This window comes from Heptranchias perlo, chromosome 1, assembly GCF_035084215.1.
Source record: "Heptranchias perlo isolate sHepPer1 chromosome 1, sHepPer1.hap1, whole genome shotgun sequence".
Taxonomy (NCBI): domain Eukaryota; kingdom Metazoa; phylum Chordata; class Chondrichthyes; order Hexanchiformes; family Hexanchidae; genus Heptranchias; species Heptranchias perlo.
In genome coordinates this window covers 13,923,258-13,943,406 of record NC_090325.1, presented here as the reverse complement: position 1 = coordinate 13,943,406, position 20,149 = coordinate 13,923,258, and the positions used below count along the sequence as shown (strand labels likewise).

The 20,149-nt window shown below is 42.4% G+C and overlaps 1 protein-coding gene across 4 annotated transcripts in view; it reads right to left on the bottom strand.

Annotated features, from left to right (window-relative positions):
- Positions 1-20,149, bottom strand: part of atrn (attractin) — a 370,377-nt gene that overhangs the window by 235,293 nt on the left and 114,935 nt on the right. For all 4 annotated transcript variants that reach the window (XM_067981305.1, XM_067981340.1, XM_067981351.1 and 1 more), the window contains exons 9-11: positions 19,186-19,369; positions 15,470-15,624; positions 1,798-1,882 (exon numbers count right to left, since the gene is read on the bottom strand). In XM_067981305.1, coding sequence (XP_067837406.1) covers positions 1,798-1,882; positions 15,470-15,624; positions 19,186-19,369 — 424 coding nt within the window. The remainder of the gene's footprint in view (positions 1-1,797; positions 1,883-15,469; positions 15,625-19,185; positions 19,370-20,149) is intronic.

Here is a 20,149-nt window from a genome sequence, read left to right as displayed (position 1 = left end):
TTCCCTTTTACTGATGTTAGGCTAAACGGTCTGGAGTTCCCTGTTTTCTCTCTCCCTCCATTTTTAAATAGTGGGGTTACATTTGCCATCCTTCAATCTGCAGGAACTGTTCCATAATCCAAAGAATTTTGGAAGATGACAACTAATGGATCCACTATTTCCATGACTACCTCTTTTACTGCTCTGGGATGCAGATTCTCAGGCCCTGGGGATTTATCAGCTTTCAGTCCCATTAATTTCTCCAGCACTTTTTTTTTTACTAATACTAATTTCCTTTAATTACTCCTTCTCACTAGTCCCTTGGTTCCCCAACATTTCTGGGAAGTTATTTGTGTCCTCTTCCGTGAAGACAGAACCAAAGTATTTGTTTAATTGCTCTGCCATTTCCCTGTTCCCCATTATAAATTCTCCCGTTTCTGACTGTAAGGGACCTACATTTGTCTTCACTAATCTTTTTCTTTTTACATACTTGAAGAAGCTTTTACAGTCCTCTTTTATGTTTTTTGCAAGTTTACTCTCATACTCTATTTTTCCCCTCTTAATCAATCTCTTGGTCCTTTTTTGCTGAATTTTAAACTGCTCCCAATTCTCAGCTTGCTACTTTTTCTGGCAACTTTATTTGACTCCTCTTTGGATCTAATACTATCCTTAATTTCTTTTCTTAGCCATGGCTGGGCCACATTTCCTTTTGTATTTTTGCGCCAGAAAGGAATGTATAATTGTTGCAATTCATGCATTCATTCCTTAAATGTTAGTCATTGCCTATCCACCGTCATGCCTTTTAATGAAGCTCCCCAATCTATCGTAGCCAACTCACTCCTCATACCTTTGTAGTTTGCTTTGTTTAGATTTAGGACCCTAGTTTCGGATTGGACTACTTCACTTTCCATCTTAAAGACGACACCGGGAAGAACTCCCCCGCTCTTCTTCAAAATAGTGCCATGGGATCTTTTCCCTCCACCCGAGAGGGCATACAGGGCCTCAGTTTAATGTTTCATCCGAAAGATGGTATCTCCGACAGCGCAGCACTCAGACAGCGCAGCACCCCGACAGCGCACACACCACCTTCAAAAACCCCAAATTCACGAACAATTTAACCCTCCCCATGTGTCCATTTCGCAGAGGCACAACGCCCCCCCCCCGCCCCCCCCGCAGCTCAGACTGACACATTTTGTCCTCTTCCCCTTTCCTGTCCTCCCTACAAATACACATTGGCATGCTCACGTCCCCTTGCTCAACACTGCTCCAGAACTTTACTCCCCGGACTCTTGCGGTTTTCCTCGTTCCTCCTCAGTGCCACACCTGACCAACCACCCTCCTGACTCCTTAGCATTGCTTCCAGGCACCAATCTCCTTTTTCTGTTGAAGTTGTTGAATGCTGGTGGAAACTATGGGTGAGAATTCCTGGTCCCACATATCAACCCCTTGGAGAAACAACAGGAGGTAGGAACGAGGAGCAGCATTCAGAAAGGAAAAGGAATACTGATGAGGAGGAACAGCTCTGAAGTTGGCAGAGCGCAGATGGGATGCTGATTTTCATCTCCAAATATGAAAACGGACAGTGCCCGAAAACACCAACTGTCTGCCTCAAACAGTTGACATGCATGATTTTATAAGGAAAAATGAATACAGAAAAAAAAATGTGTTTTTCAACTGTACTTGAAAAACATGATTTACTGCGTGATATACCCAAAAATATAGAGGACTTCTCAAAATATTCAAATACCTCCAGATTTAAACAGAAAGTCTTAGTTACCATTGCTGTCAATGTTAACAGTGAAATCTCTGCTCCCTTACCCGTTGCTGAATACAGCCGAGTGACCAAACCGGTTGACAACGTGAGAAAGATCAGGTGTTGGCAGCACAGACCACTCATCGCAAGCTATGGACACATAAAAACAAGTTAACCACAAAACCATCAAGCTTGGCCATGAACTAAATGAACTAAAATCAAACCAAATAACCATGTAGATAACCTCACAAAACATTCACTCTAAACATTGTCTCGATTACATTACGAGATTGATCCATTATTATAAGGTTAACATAAGTAATTGAAAGCTTCTGCTGTATTTCACACAATAGGCTCAACAGTTATTTGCTACTTCTTTTTATATGTTCTTGGGATTTGGGTGACACCAGAAACGCCATATTTATTGCCCACCTATAGTTGCCCTGAGGCAATTAAGAGTCAACCACATAATATAGACATGGGGTCACATGCAAGCCAGAGTAGGTACTTACTGTTGTGGGAAAAAATCACCACTCGGAGTCAGACTTAAAGATTCAACATGCAGTTTATTGGACAAAGTACTCTGGGAGAAGGCTGGACATTCCGCAATGTACGCATATACCTTCTCAACTTTAAAATGGTTGTCATGCTTTTTTATACCTTTGAAATACAGATTTCAGTAGCTTTTACATCATAAATCTTGATTACACACATTAACCAATTAAGTCCGCACAGCAACAACAGACAGTTTATACATTAACCAATTTGTGGTTTTAGGGTAAATACCACTGTCATGTACCCATTAGTCACTTCATCGTTGCCTTTAATTCAACAGTCCAAAATCCACGCTAACACTTACCATGGTGGGATTTGAACTCATGGCCTCTGGGTTGCTGGTCTCTTACCATAACCACTACGCTACCATGCCCTACTTTGATCTAGTTTCAGGAATGTGGCTTCATGTCTTGTTTCTCCATCTTCAGACTGAAACTATCGACTCATTGAATCGTGACACTTAAGACATAATGTGTGGGCAGGCAAAAAAACCATCATAGACTGTACACAACCCATTCAATCTCCTGAGGGAAATTTCTATACAAATACTCCACAATCCCTAAAAGCAAACAAATCTCAAAATTATCTGTCCACTCCCACATTGCTGTTCAGAATTGATCTATTGCCATCCACAACTATTCTCCACCCCCAAAAGCACAGGAAGGACTGTTACAGTTAATACTGGCAAAACAGTGAAGGCAGTCAAATCCCTTACAGATTACTGAAGTTATCAAGCACTCACTTTTGGGAATGATATGAAATGTGAGGTTCTTCTTGATATTGGACAGCATTAAAAAGGTGCAGCCACAGATCACCAGCATCTATGCTGGGTGCACCTTGTGACTTGGAGGAAACACTAAACCAAATGCACGGTCTGCAGGTGATCGTCAACTCTGAAAGAGGTAGAGCTCTCGTGACAACATTGTGGGAGAGGATTAAACAATGAGGTGCACATAGCAAAGCTTTGCAGATCTAACTCGATGCCGACATTTTGGATTGAACATTAAGATGCATCTACCGCAGCTCTCGTAATCTTGCTATAAATAGGAAGGGTGCTTCAGTGCCAGTAACTTGTGCTGTCGCGCCAGTTGTCCCAATAGAGAGGAAGGACAGATGAACAGAATGTGACAGCTTTGGGACAGAGTACACCATCATCAACCCCTCTGATCTGCATGACTTTGATCAATACTGAATCCAAGTACAACAACTTTCATTTATATAGCGCCTTTAACATAGTAAAACATCCCAAAGCATTTCACAGGAGCATTATCAAACACAATTTGATAACCAAGCCACATAAGGAGATATTAGGACAGGTGACCAAAAGCTTGGTCGAAGAGGTAGCTTTCAAGGAGCGTCTTAAAGGAGAAGAGAGAGGTAGAGAGGCGGAGAGGTTTCGGGAAGGAATTCCAGAGCTTAGGGCCAAGGAAGCTGAAGGCACGGCCTCCAATGGTGGAGTGATTAAAATCGGGGATGCACAGGAGGCCAGAATTGGAGGAGCACAGAGATCTGATAAAGAGGGTTGTAGGGCTGGAGGAGGTTACAGAGATAAAGAGGGGTGATGCCATGGAGGGATTTGAAAACAAGGATAGAGAAATTTAAAATCGAGGAGTTTTAAAAATACGAAGGAGTTCTCAACGCAGCCTGCCAAACACAGCTACAATATTCACCACAAGATGTAGTCTTTGTGCCACTGAAGCTGCAAGAGAACAAGGCAGGATGTTATTGACGATTTGAGAAAAACAGGAGACAGCAGGGAATATTACCTGGGGACACATGAAGGGTGCATTTCTGTGTACTTTATAGTCTGGCTATTGATTTGAAAATAGCAATTAAAAGAGTAAATTGGGGAATGTTATTGTTTGATTGTCAGAACATTCCTGAATCAGATATTTATTCTGTACCTCGCACAGTAACACACTCATTAATCAAACTGAGACCTCGCCTTGTCCAAGTTGCATTTGGCATCCAAAACCAGCTTGCTAAAATTTTTTCTTAAAGTAAAAATTCACTGATACTCAGTCACTAATCTCCTCCGGTGGGATGGTGGGTAAATACACCACAGGGGATGTGGTGCCAGATAAGTTCAATATCATGCTCAGCTGTGCGGTAACACTCCACCCTTCCTCCAACGCATACATACAAATAGACTGGCAACACTCAAGGCTCCGCATGGAGAATTGCCACTTGGGTAAGGTACTGAAGGGCAGGCAGCGCCCATGGAAGCACACCACAGCCAGAATCAGCCCTTCAGGAGAGAAGGGAAAAACAAGACCACTAGCAATTCAAAATAATGCACCGCTGCTCCAGTAATCATTCCATTTTCTGTTGATATCTTTTCGATCAATTAAACCAAGACAAAACTAATTAAATTCAATACTTTAAAAGACCTGCAACCGATATTCCCCATGTTACAGATAGCAGCACATCACCTCAACTGCCCAAATATTTGGAATTATTTTACTGAACTAGTACAACTAGTGTTCTATCTAGACAAGATAAACTTACAAAACAAAGGCAAATGCAAACCAAGATCACTATCTGCCAAATTATTTGATTTAATCCCCTTACTACTTGCCAAGTACAAACAATTTACAGCAAATTTAAATTAGCTGGCGCTAGCAACAAAACTTTCCCTTACCCCCTTGAAGATACCTCACATGTGCTACGAGCTTCACAAATATCACCTCATTTTCACGTTGCAAGATCAAAACTGCTAGGGTAAACAAGTTAGTATGTACAGTAATGGGCAGTTCCCACATTAGATAGAAAATGAAAACATGGGGGGAGATAAGTGAAATTTCAATATTGTAGAAATAAACAACACACACCATATTCACATGCCAACAGTTGAACTGTGAATTGCTCCCGAGTTCATTGAGGTTTGGACGTTGACTTTGCCTCCACATCCCAAATTAACATCAGGACACGTGCACAGAACAGTCTGGTATATTTTTGAATTAAAAATGTTTTTAATGTTATTAATCTCAAGAGGAATAATCAATGACCCCTACCCTCGCTGACCTATATTGGTTCTCTGTCCCCCAACACCTCAAATTTAAAATGCTCCTCGTGTTTAAATCCCACCATGGCCTTGCCACACATCCCATCTATGTAACCTCCTCCAGTGCTACAACTAACTCCCACCGAACTTTCCTTTCATCTGACCTCTGTTTCCTTTCCTTTGCCTCACCATTCACAGCAATGCCTTCAGCCGCCTAAGTCTAATGCTCTGGTGTTCCCTTCCTAAATCCCTCCACTTCCCTCTCTTCCTTCAAAATCCTTCAAGACCCACTTCCTTGACCAAGAGTTTAGACACCCCTCCTAATATCTTCTCCTTTGACTCTGTCTTTACCAAGGAAAAAGATGCTGCGAAAGTCTCAGTAAAAGAGGAGGCGGTTGAGATACTGGATGGACTAAAATTGATTAAAAGTAGGTACTAGAAAGGCTGGCTGTAATTAAAGTAGATAAGTTACCCAGTCTTATGGGATGTATCCTAGGTTGCTGAGGGAAGTAAGGGTGGAAATTGCAGAGGTGTTGGCCATAATCTTCCAATCCTCCTTGGATATGGGGGCGCTAGAGGACTGGAAAATTGCAATTTTTACACCCTTGTTCAAGAAGGGGTGAAAGGGTAAACCCGGCAACTACAGGCCAGTCAGTTTAACCTCGGTGGCGGGGAAGCTTTTAGAAATGATAATCCAGGACAAAATTAATAGTCACTTGGACAAATGTGGCTTAATAAAGGAAAGCCAGCACAGATCTGTTAAAGACAAATCATCTTTAACAAACTTGAGTTTTTTGAGGAGGTAACAGAGAGGATTGATGAGGGCAATGCGGTTGATGTTGTGTATATGGACTTTCAAAAGGCGTTTGATAAAGTGCCGCATAATAGGCTTGTCATCAAAATCGAAGCCCGTAGAATAAATGGGGCAGTGACAGCATGGATGCGAAATTGGCTAAGTGACAGAAAACAGAGAGTAGTGATGAATGGTTGTTTCTCGGGCTTGAAGAAGGTGTACAGTTGTGTTCCCCAGGGGTCGGTACTTGGACCACTGCTTTTTTTGATCTATATTAATGACTTGGGTGTACAGGGCACAATTTCAAAATTTGCAGATGACACAAAACTTGGAAGTGTAGTAAACAGTGAGGACGATAATAATAGACTTCAAGAGGACATGGACAGGCTGGTGAAATGGGCGGACACGTGGCAGATAAAATTTAACACAGATGTGCGAGGTGATACATTTTGGCAAGAGGAACGAGGCGAGGCAATATAAACTAAATGGTACAATTCTAAAGGGGGTGCAGGAATAGAGAGACCTGGGAGTATATGTGCACAAATCTTTGCAAGCGGTTAAAGAGCATATGGGATCCTGGACTTTATAAATGGAGGCATAGAGTACAAAAGCAAGGTGGTTATGATGAACCTTTATAAAACACTGGTTCGGCCACAACTGGAGTATTGTGTCCAATTCTGGGCTTTAGAAAGGATGTGAAGATCTTAGAGAGGGTGCAGAAAAGATTAACTCGAATGGTTCCAGGAATGAGGGACTTCAATTACATGGATAGACTGGAGAAGCTGGGATTGTTCTCCTTGGAACGGAGAAGGTTGAGAGGAGATCTGATAGAAGTGTTCAAATTCATGAAGGGTTTAGATAAATTAAGTGAAGAGATACTGTTCCGATTGGCAGAAGGGTCGAGAACCAAAGGTCACATATTTAAGGTGATTGGCAAGACAACCAAAGGCAACTTGAGGAAAAACATTATGCAGCGAGAAGTCATGGTCTGGAATGCGCTGCCTGAACCGGTGGTGGAAGCAGATTCAATCGTGGCTTTCAAAAAGGAATTGGATGAGTACTTGAAGGGAAAAAATTTGCAAAGCTATTGGGAAAGAGTGGGGGAATGGAACGAACTGGATTGCTCTTATAAAGAGCCGGCACGGACTCGATGGGCCTAATGGCCTCCTGTGTTGGAACCATTCTACAATTCTATGACTCAGCGCTCAATTTTTTTTCCCTCTATGACTGTGAAATACCTTGGGATAGTGTTAAAGGTGCTATATAAATGCAAGTAGCTGCTGCTGTAATCACCAGGTGCTGAATTAAATCTTGTATTACATTACAACAGCGACGGCTCTTCAAAAATACTTCATTGCTGTGAAGTGTTTTGGGACATCCTGAGGATCTGAAAGACACTATATGAATTGAAGTTTTTTCTTTACATACCATCTTTAGCACTGCCTGCTTTGTTGCACCTAGAGACAAAGTAAGATATCTAGAAGACTTTGTACAAACAGCTGAAGCAAAAGGCAGAACCTCCCGCCTCACAAAACCACGCACTTCATTTAAATAGTAATGCTGCCCTCTACTGGCACCTTTTTGCACTATCCTACTGCACATGAAATGCCTTCGTCAGGTCACAGCAAAGTCAGGGCATTAATTAAACTGCACCTTTCTGCTTAATTGAGCAGAAACTGCTCCTGATTGACTATTAGCCCTCTAGCCCTCAAACACTCAAAATGCAATTAAGGAACCTTTTTAACAAATTTATCATCAATTACAAAAGGGGATGGGGGATGTGGTGTGTCAGGGCAGAAATGAAACTCAAAACTTACTTATCTTAAAACACTGCAACAAAATATCTTTCACACTAACCAAGGATGACATTAGGACAGCAGTGGAGTCTCAAGTTATCTCACAGGGAAACAAATCACAAAATTCATCAATGCTACCAGACCAAGATGGTTATCACAGTGGGAAAAACCATAGAGTATAAACTACACAAAATAAATCAGTTTGAGGTGGGACAACAGCCGATGTGAATTGTTTGTGTATTTTCCCAGAGGAAAGCTTCAAGATTTTTGGGAGAAGCAGACTACACACATGTTAATACAGTAAAAAAACAGATCAGTTAGCACCTGAAAGAGAAATGCAGAAAATGTTAGATACATGCAGCAGGTCAGTCAGCATCTGTTAAAAAAATACAAGTTCGGACATTTTGGGGCTGTAACCTTTGATCAAGGTTGGACACATGAAAAATCAATAACCTGCTTTTTCCACAGATGCTGATTGGCTTGCTGTGTATTTCCAGCATTTTCTGTTTTGATTTGAAATTCAGTGGCTTTTCTTTTCAGCTCAGAAAATGAAGGTAGTAGTTCTACTGCATTAATAGTCTGTATTTACTGGGGACATTATTTTTCCTCCTGTGTTGTGCTTCATAAACATCTTCCATATGGAAATGCTTGCATTTATATAGCATCTTATCAAGTCATCAAAACATCACACAGTTCTCCACGCACATATTAATTTTTGAAGCAATGTGGATATGGATTAAATTATAAATACTAATAAAAGGTTACAGCTACAACTTAAATATTTTCTTTTAACTCAGAATACTTGCAGAAGCTCTGAATCGATCAACTTATCTTTTTGTATATAAGTAACATTAAGTGTCACTTGAAAAAAAACTTAAATGAATTTTCAATCAATGCCACAATAAATGATTTAGGATTCAGTTACACTGCTGCCTTTGAGTAGCTGTGAAGCAGCTTCTAATCTGTGTAGAACTTGAGTCATTTCTCAATGTGACTGCAACCAGCAGTGTGTGAGCCATTCAGGGAGAGTGTTTCCATCACGTGGGCTTGACACTGCTTGGGGAAAACGAGTGCTGCTTTGAGCTTCGCTTAAAACGTGGACCCCGGACACTTGGTAAACTCCATCTGCGGCACAGACACGATGGGCCGAATAGCCTCCCTCTGTGCCACGATCTTCGATGATTCTGGAATAGTCAATGAAATGCTTTGAGGATGTGGATACGCCTACCCTCAGCTGGGAACAAAGCTCACTTCCTACACGCAAGCATGTGTGCAGAGCTCTCTTCTGCTCACGAGTCAGATTCGCAGCTGGGCAGTATAAGTAAAGTGCTGCTGGCTGCCAATCAAGAGGGCTCAGGTTCAATCGATCAACAGCTACATTACAACCGCTGTATAACTGGAAAAATGAGTGGCGGAGGCAAAATCCCGACAGCGCTCGAGATTCATTTCTCTTGATCAGTCACACGGACTGCAGTCTATTTCCCTTGATTCTTTCTGATAGCCAATACGTACTCACTTGAAAGCACCATATCCTTTTCCTTGTCACCGACTGTAGCTTCCCTAAATTGTTCCAGTGAAAATGTTCACAAATTTTAGGCAATTTTTAATCTTACTTATGAAGGTTTCTATCCCTATAGCCACAGAATCAGCAGTTACTTTTTATTCAATATCAATCAAATCTAGTCATTTGCCATTCAAGAAAAGAACATATGATCGCAATTAATGACAGCCATGTGCAGTGTATCGGCGGCAGCACTGGTATGGTACTGCAAGCTAGTGGAAAATCATTTATTGTTTTTATCACTGTAAAACTACGAAACATTAAGTAGAAGACTCTAAACATCACAAGGACAGCTTTACTGTAATTTTGTATTTATTTTAATTTGGTCATGGGATATCAGCGTCGCTGGCAAGGCCAGCATTTATTGCCCATCCCTAATTGCCCTCGAGAAGGTGGTGGTGAGCCGCCGCCTTGAACCGCTGCAGTCCATATGGTTTAGGTACTCCCACGGGGCTGTCAGGTAGGGAGTTCCAGGATTTTGACCCAGCGACAATAAAGGATGGTGTGTGACTTGAAGGGGAATGTGCAGGTGGTGTGGTTCCCATGTGCCTGCTGCCCTTGTCCTTCTAGGTGGTAGAGGTCGCGGGTTTGGGAGGTGCTATCGAAGCAGCCTTGGTGAGTTGCTGCAGTGCATCTTGTAGATGGTACACACTGCAGCCACAGTGCGCCGGTGGTGGAGGGAGTGAACGTTTAAGGTGGTGGATGCGGTGCCAATCATGCAAGCTGCTTTGTCCTGGATGGTGTCGAGCCCCGATTTGCACAGTCCTTTGGGAATTGGTTATTTCTGTATTTCCAGCACTTTACAATTTACAAAGACACTAGATTGATTCTTCCCAAAGCTATCTAACCTGGTTTTACTCAAACCATCACGACTTGGCAATCTGTCACCAATTTATGGGAAATCAGCTACGTGAAGGTACAAAAGAGAATCCAAAAGGATTGTGGGAGTACCTTCACCACTACAAAAAGAATCCAAAAGTCTTCTATAGGTATATAAATAGTAAATGGGTATTAAGAGGAGGGGTGGGGCTGATTAGGGACCAAAAAGAGGATCTACACATGGAGGTAGAGGGCATGGCAGAGGTACGAAATGAGTACTCTGCATCTGTCTTTACGAAGGAAGACAATACGGCCAAAGCCACAGGAAAAGAGGTAGTCAAGATACTGTATGGGATAAAAATTGATGAAGAGGAGGTAGTAGAAAGTCTGTACTTAAAATAGAGAAATCACCAGGTCCGGATGGGATGCATCCTAGATTTCTGAGGGAAGCAAGGGTGGAAATTGCTGGAGTACTGGCCATAATCTTCCAAACATCCTTAGACACGGGGGTGGTGCCGGAGTACCGGAGAATTACAAATGTTACATCCTTGTTCAAAAAAGGGTGTACGGATAAACCCAGCAACTGCAGGCCAGTCAGTTTAACCTAGGTGGTGAGGAAGCTTTTAGAAACAATGATCTGGGACAAAATGGAAAGTCACTTGGACAAGTGTAGATTAATAAGGGAAAGCCAGCACTGATTTGTTAAAGGCAAATCGTGTTTGATTAACCTGATTGAGTTTTTTGATGAGGTAACAGAGAGGGTAGATGAGGGCAATGCGGTTGATGATGTGTATATGGACTTGCAAAAGGCGTTTGATAAAGTGCCACTTTATAGGCCGGTCAATAAAATTGAAGCCCACGGAATAAAAGGGGCAGTGGCAGTATGGATACGAAATTGGCTAAGTAATAGGAAACAGAGGGTAGTGGTGAACGTCTGTTTTTCAGATTGGAGGGAGGTGTACAGTGGTGTTCCCCAGAGATCGATACTGTGACCATTGCTTTTCTTGATATATATTAACGACTTGGGCTTGGGTTTACCGGGTACAACTTCAAAATATACAGATGACACAAAACTTGGAAGTGTAGTAAACAATGAGGATAATGATAGACTTCCAGAGGATATAGACAGGCTGGTGGAATGGGCGGACACGTGGCAGATGAAATTTAATGCTGAGAAGTGTGAGGTGATACATTTTGGTAGGAAGAATGAGGAGAGGCAGTATAAACTGAAGGGTACAACCCTAAAGGGGGTGCGCAGTTAACAGAGAGGCCTGGGAGTATATGTACACAGGTTGTTGAAGGTGGCAGGACAGGTTGAGAAAATGGTTAAGATAGCATTGGTTAAGAGAGGCAGAGAGTACAAAAGCGAGGATGTTATGTTAAACCTTTATAAAACACTGATTTGGCCACAATTGGAGTATTGTGTCCAATTCTTGGCACTGCACTTTCGGAAGGATGAGAAGTCTTAGAGGGAGTGCCGAAAAGATTCACTGGAAAAGTTCCAGGGATGAGGGACCTCAGTTGCATGGATAGATTGGAAAAGCTGAGATTGTTCTCCTTAGAGCAGAGAAGGTTGAGAGGAGATTTGATAGAGGTGTTCAAAATCATGAAGGGTCTAGACAAAGTAAATAAAGAAAAACTGTTCCCATTGGCGGAACGGTCGTGAACCAGAGGACACAGGTTTAAGGTGAATGGCAAAAGAACCAAAGGCAACACGAGGAGAAACTTATTTACGCAGCGAGTAGTTAGGATCTGGAATGCACTGCCTGAAAGGGAGCAGGGTCAATTGCGGCTTTCAAAAAGGAGTTAGACAGGTACCTGAAGGAGAAAAATTTGCAGGGCTACAGGGACAGAGCAGGGGAGTGGGACTAGCTGGATTGCTCTTGCAGCGAGCTGGCGCAGGCCTCCTTCTGAGCCGTAATCATTCTATGAGAACTGCCAGCTAGGTTCACAACCCACAGAGTTTGGTGAACTTACATTGATGTGTGCAATGTTATGAAATTCTGTAAGATTCAATGCCCTGCATTCGTTAAAGTGACATTATTTTATCCTCGGGCTCCCCCGAAACAGACCACCACCAGCATGTAACATAAGGATGTACGGGGCCTGAGGAGCACAGTGCAGTCCATCCATCCAGTCCCATGCACTCTCTCTAATAACCCTCAATTTCCTTCTTTACTAGGTATATCTCTGCAGTTGCCTCTTGACTTTGCTGACATTATCTGTTCCACATGTTAATACCAACTCTGTAACGTTGTTACATCTAAACTGTATGTTCACCTTCTTTCCAGTTTGAGTTCATTGAATATTGTAGAGTTGCGGTTAAGCCAAACAAACTACTAGGGCTCAACAAGAGAAGGGGTGACCTGATAAAAGGGACTCTTCAGTGCCACCTCAGCCAATTAGTAGGATGCACCCAACCTTGGGTTTCCTCCTCCTCTCTGGGGAGGCACATGGCCTGTGCTTAGCATCTCCCCAGAACAGCATGGATAAATGACCACGATGGATAACTCAAACAGTGAAGGAATCGAGTCCTGATCTTCCCACTGTTGTGGCATAATATGCTGGTGCTGCAAATGAGGAGGTAGTTAAGTATCAGCTTCCAAAAATGTTGTGGTTTGAGATTTTGAGTTGCAAGTTCCAGTTACAGCAACATATACTGGATGCATGAAAATTTGTATTTTGGAGTAAACAGTTCGCAATCTTAACTGATCTTTGTGGCCTGTTTATAAACAAGTTTATTTTTATTGCTCTTCTCAGTAGCACCTGGCTCAATGGGGCTGCAGTGGATTCATTTTTAGCACTGCAGCTAGCTCTTGCTTTGGGCCAATACACTTAACCTGATCTTGATATACAAGAGATGCCAATGAACGATCAACAACGGATGATGCTGGCCAATGCAGAACCACTTGCTCTGCTCTGAACCTGGTGCAAGGCTAGAGTGTGCTGAACTGAAATACACATCAGGATTAAATGGACTAAATTTCTCAGATACTGTCCTTTGGACAAGATGTTAAACCAATGCTCCATCCGCCTGTTCCAGTAGTTCAGGTAGACGTCAATGATCCCAGTGTGAGCAGGAAGTTCTCCCAGTGTCCTAGCTGGCATTATTCCCTCAACCAACACTGTCAAAAAAAAATGAATTCGGCATTCATCTCAAAACTTTTTGTGGGATCTTGTGCACAAAATGGTTGTCCCATTTCCATGTAACAGCAGAAGTTGCATAGTTTATGTATGTGAAAGACTTTCTGATGTTTGAGACGTATTAAGGCACTCTGTAAATGCAAGTTCTTTCTTACAGTGCAGTAAGAGGCAGCAAGTGGAGATGGAAAAGGCCTGCAATTATTTGCTGTACTCTATCCAAACAGCTCAATGCAATGTGCAGTATACATGGCCGGAGAGTAAGTCTCAGTTAATGGACGAGGAAGATGAGATGTCATCTAATTGTCCGTTCTTGGGGCCAAATTAATCTGTGAATTTGCTTTCTGCCACCCCAATTTTTTCTTTCTACTTTTCTTTTTATTTGTGTGAGTTTTGTGTTCCAAGTGAGGCATGTTGATACTAATGAATGGATCATATTCTATTTCGGGCACTGGGCCAACAACATAGCTTAGTCCCAACCTCAAAAGCCTTTTTCCATTTCTGACACCACCCATCCTGCTCCAAGTGAGATTGCTAATTTAGTGCCAAATTAGGGGCAGTGTTGTACTGTAGGCCCGGGCCTGCTTGGAACCAGATTGAGACCAGACAAACTCACACAGAATCATTATTGCCAGTGCAGACTTTCCATCTCATTGGAAGCTGGATCCCTGAGATGAAAGACCAGCATTACTGCACCATTCGGTCCCGTTGAGTATGGCGATTCTGTTGCCTGCCCTCATCAGAACCTTTTTGATTTGTGGATAGAGACAAAACCCTTTGACCTTCCGTAAGTTTCTGCATCAAGCATTATATACAGCTTTCAAAGCAAGGACAGAGAACATGGCAGCTATCAGCGTATGTGGCTGACATCCTCTAATTGCTTCCTGTACATACAGTGAAGTGACTACTGTAAGGAACTTCTTCCAGCTGAGAATGGAGAAGTGGGGGAATCTAACCTCATCCTCTCTTCTCCAGTGCAGCCAATCACAACTTTTGGGATCAAGTAATTGGAAAGTAGTCAGTAACATTTTAATTAGTTGACAAAATATCCAGCAAGTATCTGATGCTGCTACCCATTCCAGTGTGCAATTCCAGCACTAATGCCTCCCATTGCTTAATTTGTTCGGCATTGCCCATGTTCCAGAATGTCTACAGTACGAAGTATCTGGTATTTATAATTCTTATCAGTTTTTGACAATGGATAGTATTGGTAAGTAGCAGGAATCCAATAGCTTCCACCTATTAAAAGGGATAAAGGGTACTTTCGAGCCCTGCCATTCTTACCTGTACTGAAAACTCTGTGAATATTTGTATTTGTCACTAAGGAAAAGGTACTTTGTTTTGTTTAGAAAAGCAAACGTGGGACACCCTAAGATTTCAAAGAAAGAGTACAACAAGGTAGCTACAATGACTCATTTGGTAACGGCAATGAGTAGCTGAGCCATACAAACCAGAAGGTCCCAGGTTCGATCTTTAGCCTATGCTCAGTAAGCTGATCTCAGACAGGGTGGAAGAAGTGATTTATAATTGGATAGAGCGCAGTAAACCAACTGAAGTTCCTGCTCCTGAAAACGTTTTTTTTTACCCTTCCTGGAAAGTGTAGAAGTAGGGATATCGGGTGAGAGCAAGATTGAGCTTGGCTGTGATGCTTCCCACACTCAAATAGCCTGCCCACATTCACTGTACAGGTTCACACATGAAGAATTAGCCCTTGGGAAAAATACTGCAGGTTGGCAGCACAGCTGTGCCCTAACAGATGTCAATCCCTCCAGGAAGGAGGATGAGAAGAAAACAAAATTACCAAAGTACATGATGAAAAACTGGCTGGGGGCATGCTACGTCTGGGCTTTAGCAGGAAGGAAAGATATAAAAATAAAATTTCAAGACAGTCATAATAAGTGTGAGGCAAGGGGAGTAAATCTAAAGGGACAGAGAAGGAAAAAGTCTGAAGACCATCTCAGAACTGGAACATCCTTGCAGTAACTACCCCAATCAATGTACACGTTAGAAGCATTACTATTGAATCAAGCTCTCCATAATATAAAACACAAATTCCCCAGCAGCTTACCCAGGTCATAGGCCATGAAGTCCGAAGAAAAGCACTTAGCTCCATGGCTCATTGATGTGTCGTTGTGAGTGTTGCCACCAAACACCAACATGGTCCCGCTTTCAATAATGGCAGTGTGCAGGTAACGGAAGAAGCCTCGGTCCTTCAAGATTGTCCTTTCGAAATGGAAAAGAATGGATATCATTCCACATTTCTTTAACAGCTTTGTACTGTTGTAAACCAATGTTGTTCAAACTTTTGCCCATATGGGGTGTGAGGGAGGCCCACTGCAATATCAAAACAGTTCCGGAGACACAGCGTAAACTTTGACACATTTCCAGAAGCCCCACTCTTATAATTATTAATGCATTTCCAGGAAACCCCTGCCAATACTGACACACTCCCAGTGACCCTGCAAATATCAATGCACTCAAGGAGACCATCCTGCAAATACGGATACATACTTAGGCAGCCACTGACGCACACCCAAGGAACACCTGCACTGATTTACAAAAGACAGTGTTGGCTACTCAAATTAAAACAACACTATTCGTGCATAAATATATTAGTATATAGAAAGATAAACAATGCGCTAGTAAATCAAAAAAGGCAGAAAAATATAGAATACATAGCTGTACATAGTACTCCTAGCAACAAATGGACAAGAAGCCAAACATCGCTCAGACTTTTAAGCCCCAGTTTGAAAACCGTGTTTCAAACTCTAGTTCAGAGCAAGCCTTTGTCAGATAATCTGAGAAAGGAGATAAATAACAGAAATGCCAATTTTAGGTCAGTTTCAAATATCCAATAAGCTGCTGTTACTCCAGTAGAAATTGCTTTGCACTTTAAGCATTCTTATGCAAGGCCTTCATTATAATTGCATTGAATTTGAAATTGTATTGCCCACTGTTCCTTATTTTTCCCATCACACTGTCATCTGCTGCAAAATGCATTTGGAAAGATTTCACTGTGGGTCCTGTGGCCCAGCACAATGAAAGCTGCAATTCACCCCAAATATCATGCATTTAAGGCTACATCTAAACACTTTATTCAACTAAGGACAGGCCTTCTCTGAATAAAATTAGGGTTTATTTTGAGAAACCCAAGCCCTTATTTGGAGGGAGGGAGATGGGGAGGTGCCTCGCAGTGACTATTCCCAATATGAAAAAGCCAAACCACCTCCCCTTGACCTTCAATTACACTATCATCGCTGAGTTCCCTCACCATCAACATCTTTGGAGACACTATGGACCAGAAGCTTAACTGGACGAGCCATTCAAATGTAACACCACATGTTCAAGAAAGGAGGGAAAAAGAAAACAGGGAACTACAGGCCTGACATCAGTAGTCAAGAAAATGCTGGAATCCATGATTATGGAAGTGGTAAAGGGGCACTTAGAAAATCATAATATAATTAGGCAGAGTCTACATGGTTTTATGAAAGGGAAATCATGTTTGACAAATTTATTAGAGTTTTTTTTGAGGGTGTAACTAGCAAGATAGATAAAGGGGAATCAGTGGATGTCGTACATTTGGATTTTCAAAAGGCATTCGATAAGGTGCCACATAAAAGGTTGTTACTCAAGGTAAGGGCTCATGGGGTTGGGGGTAACATATTAGCATGAATAGAGGATTGGGCAATAGGCAGAAAACAGAGAATAGGAATAAACAGGTTATTTTCAGGTTGGAAGGTTGTAACTAGTGGGGTGCCGCAAGGATCAGTGCTTGGACCTCAGCTATTTACAATCTATATTGATGAATTGGATGAAGGGACCGAGTGTAATGTATCCAAGTTTGCTGACAATACAAAGGTAGGTGGGAAAGTAAGCTGTGAGGAGGACACAAAGAGTCTGTAAAGGGACAGAGACAGCTTAAGTGAATGGGCAAAAAGATGGCAGATGGAGTATAATGAGGGGAAATGTGAGGTTATTCACTTTGGTAGGAAGAATAGAAAAACAGAATATTTTTTAAATGGTGAGAAACTATTAAATCTTGGTGTTCACAGGTATTTGGGTGTCCTTGTGCACGAAAGGCAGAATGTTAACATGCAGGTACAGCAAGCAATTAGGAAGGCAAATGGTATGTTGGCCTTTATTGCAAGGAGGTTGGAGCACAAGAGGACGTCTTGCTGCAATTGTACAGGGCTTTGGCGAGACCTCACCTGGACTACTGTGTACAGTTCTGGTCTCCTTACCTAAGGAAGGATATACTTGCCTTAGAGGCGATGCAACAAAGGTTCACTAGATTCATTCCTGGGATGAGAGGGTTGTCCTATGAGGAGAGATTGAGTAGAATGGGCCTATATTCTCTGGAGTTTAGAAGAATCAGAGGTGCTCTCTGAAACATTTAAAATTCTGAGAGGGATTGACAGGGTAGATGCTGAGAGGTTGTCTCCCATGGCTGGAGAGTCTAGAACTATGGGGCATAGTCTCAGGTTAAGGGGTCGGCCATTTAGGACTGAGATGAGGAGAAATTTCTTCACTCAGAGGGTTGTGAATCTTTGGAATTCTCTACCCCAGAGGGCTGTGGATGTTCAGGTCATTGAGTATATTCAAGGCTGAGAACGATAGATTTTTGGACTCCCGAGGAATCGAGGAATATGGGGATCGGGGAGGAAAGTGGAGTTGCGGTCGAAGATCAGCCATGATTTTATTGAATGGCGGAGCAAGCTCGAGGGGCCATATGGCGGACTCCTGCCAAGGCCACGAGCAATGCAGAGGTTGAGTACTCTGAGGATGGTTCACCTCTTGATCCCTCGAAGCCTCAAACCCATCGGTGTTTCTTGTCAGGAATCTGTAGGAATACTCACCTGGATGGGTGCAGCAAAAACAGTCAAGCAGTTTAACACCATCCAGGACAACGCAGCGCACTTGATCAGCGATATCCACACTCTGCCAGGAACAGTATTTACTATCTACAGGAAGCACTGCAGCAACATGCCATGCTTAGTTCAACAACCCCACGATATGTAACACTCAAAAGGACAAGCACAGCAATGTCATGGAAGACTTCCACTCCCATCCTGACTTGGGCATGCGTCACCATTCCTTTGTTGTCTCCAGGTAAAAATCCTGAGGTTCATCAATGTGGATTCCATTGTCACAGAGAGTGTAGCAGTGCAAGAAGGCAGCCCATCATCTTCGCAGGACAACCAGGGATGAGGACTAAATGCAGCCTTGCCATTGTCACCCAAATCCCACAAATTTTTTTTTTTACATTGCCAATTCAAAGCATTCACACACTCCTACACTCTGCTTTCTGTTCCCTATTCATGGGCTACATTCACTTCAACAACATGTGACTTCATTTTTTCAACAAGTTAATATGGCACCTTATCAATCGCCTTCTGAAATACATACATACACCATCTACTGTGTTCCCTTCATCTATACACACTGATTCCTTCAAAAAAAAATTCAACTGCACAAAAGTCAAGCAACAGTTGCCTCCCTTTATAAATCGATGCTGATTGTCTGTGATCAAACTATGCATTTCTAATTTGTTCATGATTTGACCATGTCTTTCTAACTGTTCACCAATTCACCAAATTCATATGGCCACAAAGTTCACTCAGTCTCGGATTTTTTTTTGTGATCGCCTCGTGTGAAAAAGGTTTTATCTTCAGGAGAAAAATATAATCGTGATTGGATTAAAAGCAAATGTTGCTTCAGTCAAAACCAATGGCAAAACAATCAACCACTTGTAAGCAATGTAACAAGTTACTGGAAAACACTTACCATGTACTCGTATCCACATCGTACTTATACAGGTCATCTGCAAGGCCATACTTATTGGCGCTGACAGCTTTGTATCCACCATGTATGTAAATAGCCCTTGTCTTGGGGTCATAAACACTGCTGTGACCATATCCTCCTTGAACCAAGGCCCCACTTGTTTGCAGTATATGCCACGTATTTTTACCTGTTCAAAGAAAAATGACGCTCTATATTACCTCTAACTAGTACCCTCAAACACAATCAACATTCATTTTCTGAGTCTTAAAATACTGCAGGCCTACATTTACCTTAGGCTTTATAGAATTTTACAACATAAAAGGCAGCCATTTGGTTTATTTGCACCTTTGCCAGCTGTCAAACAGCTATCTACTTAGTCCCTTTCTCCTGCCTTCTCCCCATACTCTTAAGAATCTTTTTTGAAGGAGGTGTTAACTTGACAGATGCTTTCCATTTCAAACTTTTTTCAAAAAACTCACAGACCACCTCCACAGAAGGTGATCCTTCATTTCCTCAGTGAAATGAGGCAAAAAAAGCTACAAGGTGCCCCCAGTAGCTCTGTTTTGATTAGAGCTTACATAACATATTACAAACAACGTACAGCACAGAAGCAGACCATTCGGCTCAACAGGTCAAAGCTGGTGTTAAAACTCCACGCGAGTCTCCTCCCACCCTTCTTGGTCAAACCCCATCAGCATAACCATCGAGCCTCGCGTCACGCTACCAAAGAAATACGAGTGCCCAGTGAGGGAAATGTTGGGGGTTATAGTGATGGGGTTACCTCAAAACCACCAACCACAAGTTCCGACATCCAGAAACTGCTATGACATCGATGCCCACAACAGGAAGGCGATGGGTTCTTACTATCCAAGCTCACGCTAAGATTGGTCACCTGGGTAAGGGAGCCAGAGAGCTGATGGTGCCCATTGGAACAGTTAACCAGTGCTAGTGGGAGGGGCAAGTATCA